The following is an 8638-nucleotide window of genomic DNA, read 5'->3' as shown; positions in this document are numbered from 1 at the left end:
TTGTAAGTAGAACTCCAATTGCTGAGTCCATGCATAATTTCCCTATAGCTTGAGTCTAGTTATAGATCTAGAAGTAAATGAGATGGCAAGGCAGATTCTGTAGAGAATCTTCAGTGCCTTGCAAAGCAACTAACTACCTCAGAGGAAGCCATTGCAGGCTATTCAGGCAAAGGAGGGATAATCTCCTCAGGCTGGGGTGGAAGGGACTGTTCTACTGGCAAAGAAGCCTTGGCAGAATTTAAGGGTTTGAGTTCTCCAGTTTCATCAGGATCTGCCCATATGTCCTCATTCCAATTTTCAGGATCTCATTCCTTCCCAACCATGCCTCACTTTAACAGAAGACATGCTGCAATGTTGGGAATTCATTTTGCATTGTAATTCCTTTACTGCCCCAGAGGGTTGTTTCTCACACACTTCCAGACAGCAGCAGGTGCTCCTCTCCTGGGCCCCTCTTGCTCCCTAGCTATTACACACTGTACTCTGGGAATTGTCTGTATGTACATCTTCCTGTCACATTAGACTGTGAGCTCCTTAAAGGCAGGAACATTGTCACAGTAATCTTTTTATACCCTTGAAAATTCTAACCCCCAAAATTCCCAAAAGCCTCCTCAAGAAAACTTCTAGAGCTAATAGAGGAATTTAACAAAGTTGCAGGGTACAAGGTGAACAAACAAAAATCAGCCGTGTTTCTATACACCGGCAGTGAGAAATCTGAAAGAGAAATTAGGAGTTGTAAACAATTCAATTTATAATATCATCTAAGAGAATAAAATACTTAGGAATAAATTTAGCCAGGAACGTGAAGGACTTATAGAGTGAAAATTATAAAATACTACTGAGAGAGATTAGAGAAGACTTAAATAAGTGGAAAGATGTTCCATGTTCATGGATTGGAAGAATTAATATTGTTAAGATGTCAACACTACCCAAACCGATCTGTAGATTCAATGCAATCCCAATCAAAACTCCAACAGCCTTCTTTACAGAAATGATAAAACTAATACTCAGCTTTGGACATTCTACCCCAGGCATCTTTTGGATCCCAGTTCAGCAGGTCACCCTGCCACGTTCCATCACCTTGAGAAAAGCTCCCTTGATGTCCTTGTTCCTCAGACTATAAACCACAGGATTGAGCAGTGTAGTGAAGGCATTGTAAAAGAGTGATATCTGTTTGTCACGTTCAGAGGAGTAGCTGGACTTGGGTCTCATATAGATGTAAGTGGCTGGAGCATAGAAGAGTGTGACCACAGTCAGGTGGGCAGCACAGGTGGAGAAGGCCTTGCAACGGCCCCTGGTGGACTTGATCTTGAGAATGGCAAGAGCAATATGAATATAAGAGGCCAAAATGAGGGAGAGTGGAGTAACAAGCACAAACACACTGATGACCAGGTCCACCATCTCAATGAGTTGGGTGTCCATGCAAGCCAAGCTCCTTACTGAGGGGCCTTCACAGAAGTAGTGGTTGACAATGTTGGGCCCACAGTAGGGCAGCCTCATGGTGAGGAAGGTGTGAATGAGAGAGAAGAAGAAGCCACAGGCCCAGGTCTGAGCTGCCAGTCGTGTACACAGGTCCCAGCTGAGGATAACAGTATAACGCAGTGGGTAGCAAATGGCCACATATCGGTCATAGGCCATGACCACAAAGAAGATGCACTCAGTCAGGCCCAGAGCACCAAACACGTACATCTGCAGCCAACAGCTAGCAAAAGAGATAGTCTGAGAGTGAGCAAGAAGGTGCACCAGCATTTGGGGCATGGTGGTGGTGACGCAGCCCATGTCCAGTAGGGAGAGGATACAGAGAAAGAAGTACATGGGAGTGTGGACATGTGAATCCAGGCAGATCAGAGTGATGATAAGCCCATTGCCCAGGATTGAGCTCAGGTACAGGAGAAGGAAGGCAAAGAAGAGGATCCTGTTGGAGGTGGGGTCACCGGAAAAGCCAAACAGGATAAATTCAGACACCCAGCTTTGGTTCTGCTCTGGAGGCATCCACATGGTGAGGCCTATAAAAGAACCACGCTCATATAAATGTCACCCAGATTATGGTAGCCTGACAAGAATGTCAGCTGTGGAGGCAGATAGGCTAAGATTTTAATTCTGGCCCCACTACTCATCTGCTGTGTAATCTTGAGCAAATTACTTAACCTCTCTGAGCCTCAGTCTTCTCATGTACAAAATGTAGCTAATACTCAATTTTCAGGGTTTTCATAAGGAATAGTCAATGTATATGGAGCATGTAATACAATGCCTTAAGAAAAACAAGTAGCATGCAAAATTCTCATATGCAAACTCCATATTCTCATTCCAAACCCTCAGCAGACAAAATAGTCAGTCTTATCTCTAGCAAAAATCCATTTATACCACATCAACTCCAGCCCCAAAACCTCTGAGAGATTAAGTCGCCCTAGTACTATTTGTCTGAATGTGCTCAAACAGATGGTTATATCCCACTCCTCCTCACACAAAGACATTGATAATTGTCCTATTTCTCTTTCCTACTCAGCTTGAGAGGGTTCAGAATCCTTAAAATGACACTACAGTCAACTACTACCAGTTGGGATGAACTGGCAATCAAGAAGAATATCTGGCTCTTCTAGTTCAACTCTTTCCTCTAAACATTTCACTATGTGAAAATCAAGAACTGTATCTTTCAGGGCTCGTCAATAGAAATATCCATCATATGACTCTCTCTACCTTGGCAGAGCCACGCAAGCACTCCATCAGTTGTTTGTCAGACCAAATTACAAAGGCAGGAAAAAACAGAGACTTATGTCATTTAATTCTACCACATTCAACCTCTGCTCATCCCTTCCATCTGCCAATATCCCAGTTACTTCCCCTAGTTTATTGAAGGCTTTGACACCTGAATCCCAGTGTTTCTCTCTGTCCCCAGGCTTGCCAGTTTTCAAAACAGCTTCAATGACTATGTGAATGACCCATCATTCCATACCTTCATCTTTCATTTTTCCGACTTCTTCGATTCTAATGACCTTCACTTCACATCCTTTTGACCACTCTCATGGCCAAATCCTGGACCCTGCCATCACTTGGAACTGTAATGCCTCTGAATTCATTAATCTATTCATCTCACTTTCTGAGTACATCCTTCTATCTCTCCAGGTGTATTCCTTTCTTACTCCCACTACACTTATTTTCAGTTATTTTGGACCCCCTAGGAGACTGAAAGTTGAAGTAACTTCATTTCACAATTCATGACACACCATTATCTTCAGTCTATACTGGACTCTTTCTCTACTTTCATTACCCTATCAGGAATAAGCACTCTGATAATGTCTTTGGTGTATGTCCTTGGATGTGCATGTAGTGCACATTTTAATGGTATGTATTTTTAATTTACTTTAACAGTTTTGTGAGATAAATCTCACTTCATTGTCACTTTTTGTATTCAATACTGTTTTAAAGATCTATCGATCCTGTTGTCTAGACTTCTAATTCAGTGTGATAGCTCCATTTACTAAGATGGATTATATTTCATGCCTTTATAGAGTTTAACATTTTTCTCTGTAAAAGTTTTCTTTTTTTTGTTAGGTTAATTACTTCATAAGAAATGTGTTTATTATTATTGTGAATAGCATCTTATTTTCAATATATTTTCTAATCAAAGGTTATGCAATTTTAGAGAAATACTATTGGTTTTTATAAATTATAAATATTACCAAACTTAATTTTCTTATCAGTTCTAATAATGTAATGTATAATCTATGTATGAAAAATAATGATTTTTCTTTCTTTACAATCCTTTTATTAATTATACTTCTTTGCCTTTTGTTATTGCATTACCCAGGAATTCTTGTACTATATTATTGAACAGTAGGGGTGATAGTTTTTTTTTTTAGGGGTGATAGTAGACATTCTTGCTTTTTGATTCATCTTAAATATAATCCATCTAAATTTTCTGTTATATTTGATTCTCGTTGCAGATTTTAGTTAAATATCCTTTATCAAATTAAGAGAGTTCCTTCTATTCCTTATTTTTAAAGAGTTTCAACAAAAATAACCATTGAAATTTATTAAAGGCATTTTTACCTGTTTAAAGGTAACTGGGCAATTTCCCTTCTTTAGTTCATTAACATCATGAATTTCACTGATAAATTTTTCTGAAATTAAACCATCCTTACATTTCTGTGACACCTGTCTCTCACCTATTCGCTCATCAAGACTTTCAATGCCTTGAATCATTCCTGTTCTTCCAGTCATTGACCTCTCCAGTGTACTGCCTACGGTCTCTCATTCCAAGAACTAGCTTACTGATGATACCCCTTTGTGAGCCTTTCTGTTTCCCATTGCACAAGACCAGCAAATTTCCACTCATGGATGAAACTTACCATCTAGATTTGCCTCCTACACTCAGGTTTTTAAATTGCAAGCTGGAGATAATCACATTACCAATCAAGCTGTTATAGTTTAAAGTCAAGCTCTCCACTCTTCATGGGACCCTCAGCAATGTACTTCAAGCTCTTTATTTGGCTTTGTTATCAACCTTCCTCTTTCTTCCCAGCATGTTTTCCAAATCTCCACTCCTGTCCTCATATATAACCAATGTAATTCCTCCTTTGCTTTCAGGGAATGGCTTTGACTCCTACTTCACAGAGAACCAAGACTTTAAGCTCAAAACATCCTTATTCTCTTGCCCCATTCTATGACTTGCAATATCTAACATATGCAAATCCCTACCCTACCGTCATTTCAGAAATTCTCACTCCCATTTTAAAAATTCACCCTTCCCTCAGTTTTCCAAATTCCATCACTTGTGCTGTAGAGTGCATCTTTTCCTTTTTCTTTTACGACTTTGTGCCACAAGTTTCTAGAATCTTTCCTATACCTTCAACATATTTCTTTCTTCTGACTCATCAATATTTAAATATGCTCTAGGCTTTTTTATTAGTCTTCTAGGTCAATCTGGCAGACTAAAAACAAGTAGAAACCTCTCCCTTCCTGCCCCAAACACATGGAAATGATTAATTAAATATGTTTAATTGTAAAAAGAACATAGCTACATAGAAAAGAAATGAGAATAACAACCAGTGGAACAATCCCAAATTCACAGGAAATCAAGAAAATAAAAATTAAAATAACAATGAAATAACATTTGAAATCCAACAGATAGGCAAAAATACAAACATTTAAAGTACAAAACTTTGAAAAGCAAAGTGATTGTAAGTAAGATAATGGTGCTTATCAATACCCAGAAAAACTGAGGATATGCGATAAGCTATGATCCAGCAAATCAACCCTAGATATACTTTCACACATGTGAACAAGAAAATATGTATGAGGATGCTCAGATATGTACAGTTTGAATAGATTAAGAGGTGTAAATTGAGGAATGGTCCATCACTAGATTAGATAAATAAAATGTGATTTATCCATACAATTGAATAATATAGAACACTTAAAATGAATGACCTAGATCTGTATATATCAATACAGACAAATTTCAAAAACATAATGTTGACTGAAAAACTAAAGTTTCAAAAGATGCATCAGCATAGTTTCAATTGTGTAAATATTAATAACACAGAATAATACTATATATTTATATGGATACATTCATATTCATAATGTCATAAAAGTAAAAAAAGAGTATATATGAGAATAAGTCATACAAAATTCAGAATATTAAGTGTCCCTGGAGAAGAAAGAAAGGGAGATAAATGAAGGAAGTGTTTGATCTGTATCTGTAATGAATGGTTAATTTTTCATAAGATATTAATGTAAAGCAGATACTACAAATAAAGGATGTCAGAGTCAGAGTCTCAATGCACATATAGAGACAAGGTCTGAACATTCTGCCAAGAGTGGTTCAACTGCATAAAGCTTTCTGAATAAAGCCAGGAGCTGGAACCATGTTGTTCACCTATCAACAATGGCTGAGATAGTTCCACCAGTAAACCAAGGCTGAAGTGAAACATGGGATTTTTATATAAGAAGGGGGCAGAAATAATGTTACTTGTACGTGTATGGTACTGGGGCTTGGACACATATGGAATTATGGCCAAAAATTTCACCATTTACACAAGCAAGTAAGATCTTAGCTAAAATAACATATATCCTGATTACAGTCATATTTTCTTTGGAAGCATCTGCTTATTTTTTTAGGCCTAAGACAAAAGGTTGATAATCTGGGACAGGTCTAGGCAAAGTGTCTCTGCTGGGGAACCAAGAAACCAACAAAGCTTCTAATGGTCTTGTGGGCTGTAAGGACAAATTGGAGACTTGCTGGGCCTAAAATATACACTCAGTTTTACCTCCAATAAAATTGCCACATTTTGGGAAGCTATGAGGAGTAAGAGGTTAAATATAAGCAGAACATAAACAAAGCTAAGTTTTCAGCAATTTTGTGTACAATAAAGACAGAGATTAGAGTTCAGGGTCTGCCAAGGAGTCACCCTGGTGTATGTATCAGGCTCTCAGTTGAAATTCTTGGGAGGCTAATGACCTAACAGCAAAGGCAAACCAGAAATAATCTGAGCTTTACTAAAACTTCACCCCAGCCACAATTCAGCTCTGATCTTCCTAGATAAAGAGAATTAACTCTCACTCGAACTTGCTAGCAGAAAGAATGTTGAACTCTGTATAAAGGTTCATGCAGAGGCTATAAAATTTTTATATGCAATGTTCTGTACCACATTCTTTTTTTAAATTGCAAGGGATGAAAAAAGACTATAGAATACAACCAAAAGCTATAAAATAAAACAGACATGTAAACAGACCCACATTTAGCTATTGGGGTTACCAGACAAAGATTTTAAAATATCTGTGATGAACAGGATCAAGAAAATAGAGGAAAATATACAGAAAAATAAGTAAAAATATGGAGAATTTCACCAAATAGAGACCACTGAAATAAATAAAAATTCTAGAGCTAGAAAAAAAGTAAAAGCTGTAATTAAGAATTCAACAAGTGATTTTAACAGATAATTAGAGCAGAAGATGAGTGAACTGGAGGACAGATAAATAGAAAATATCCAAACTGAATCATGCCAGGAGGAAAAAAATAGACAATAGCAAAAACTTTAGGACATATATGAGACACAATTTAAAGTTCTAATAGATGTGTAATTGGAGTCCCAGAAAAACAAAAGCCATAGAGCAGAAGCAATATTTGAAAAAATAATTGTCAAGAATTATCCAGAATTTAAAGAGATGAAATGACTGTTGTAAGAAATTCTGCAAACTTCAAGCAGAATAAATATGCAAGACACCACATCTAATTTTTACACCATGGTAAAACTTTTGAAAAATGACAGACAAACCATCTTAAAAGCAGCCAGAGAAAAAGGGAACATTATGATCAAAAGAGTAACAATGAGACTTACATCAATTTTTCAAAGGAAATAATGGAAGCCAGAAGATAATTGAATGCATCTTCAAGATGCCGAAAGAAAATATCTGCCAACCTAGAAGTCTAGATTCAATTAAACATCCTTAAAAATGAAAATGATAATTATATAGTTGGCCTTAGCATAAGGGCAGTCATGTGATTCCAAATCTCTTCACACACCCTCCAAATGACAACAACAAAAAAAATCTACAACAACAACAACAAAAAAAAAACCCAAGGACAGGAAAAAAAACACACGTGTCCCATGCTTCCAACAATACTTAGAGACACAGAATATTATGCAATTCAAATTACCTGTAAGTAGAGAAATAAACTCCAAATACCAGCTGGGTGACCACTGATGCATTTGGTGTTTCTGGAAACCTGGGTGCCAAGAGCAGGAAGGTAGAGTGTTAAGAAGCTCCTTGAAAAGGAGAAGAGGAGATAAAAGGACATACCTGAAGCACAGGGAAAATAACACCCTCAGAAAATGAAAGTCCAACACTGAAGGGCCAAAATACTCAAAACAAATGTGAACAGAGAAGGGCTTGAAAGTAGGCAGTAATAGACGTAGCATATTGAATAAGCATTGCTTTAGGGCTAATAGAAAAGAATAAACTCCCATCAGAGAAATCAGGGTGAAGAAAAAGAAGAAAGCTGAAGGATCAAATTAAGGATAATGCATATATAAAACAGAATTACAAAACACACCAACTTCTATTCCACTACCACACCATTACCAACACCCATACTTCACTATATTGATAGGAAAGGGTGCTCTTGAACAAGAAACTGTGTTCACAAAATGCATAGGGAATAGGAAATATCAGACCAACTCCATATGAAGCTACTCTAAGAAGAAAATATAAAATGAGAATCAAAAGATTTCAGCTAATGAAAATTTCCCTACCACCAAAAAATCAATGCAGAAAGCAAGATAAAACTGTAACACAACACTTCAAATGGAATTGAATATCCTTAACACACATTTGGAGATATTAATAAAAAGAAAGAAAACAACTTAAAATCAGAAATTCAAGATAACATATGTATAATTGGAGTCCCTGAAGAAGAAAAACAAAATAATGAAAAAATGAATATTTAAAACTGTAATCCAAGAAAAATTTCCATAATCATAAATCTATGTATTGAAAAGTTCCTCTGCTGTAGCTGGAGAAATAAGCCCAAAATAGTTAACTTTAAGACTTATTCTAGTAAAACAATTCGACTTTAAAGACAAAGAAAAAATCCTCAGGGCCTTCAGTCAAAAGATCAAATTACTTAAGAAAATTA

General features: G+C 36.7%; 1 protein-coding gene across 1 annotated transcript; it reads right to left on the bottom strand.

The window, feature by feature from the left end:
- Nucleotides 1-677: 677 nt before the first annotated feature.
- On the bottom strand, nt 678-3209 carry LOC100671762 (olfactory receptor 2A12-like). The gene has a single exon (XM_010593488.3). It carries the CDS (start codon nt 1993-1995, stop codon nt 1048-1050), a length of 948 nt encoding a protein of 315 aa, XP_010591790.2. The 5' UTR covers nt 1996-3209; the 3' UTR covers nt 678-1047.
- Nucleotides 3210-8638: the final 5429 nt, after the last annotated feature.

This window comes from Loxodonta africana, chromosome 3 (genome assembly GCF_030014295.1).
Source record: "Loxodonta africana isolate mLoxAfr1 chromosome 3, mLoxAfr1.hap2, whole genome shotgun sequence".
Classification (NCBI taxonomy): domain Eukaryota; kingdom Metazoa; phylum Chordata; class Mammalia; order Proboscidea; family Elephantidae; genus Loxodonta; species Loxodonta africana.
This window is presented reverse-complemented; position numbering and strand designations above follow the sequence as displayed.

What these genes read in the sequence shown, in the direction of transcription:
- LOC100671762 (XM_010593488.3), bottom strand. Translation starts at nt 1,995, where the DNA reads ATGTGGATGCCTCCAGAGCAGAACCAAAGCTGGGTGTCTGAATTTATC.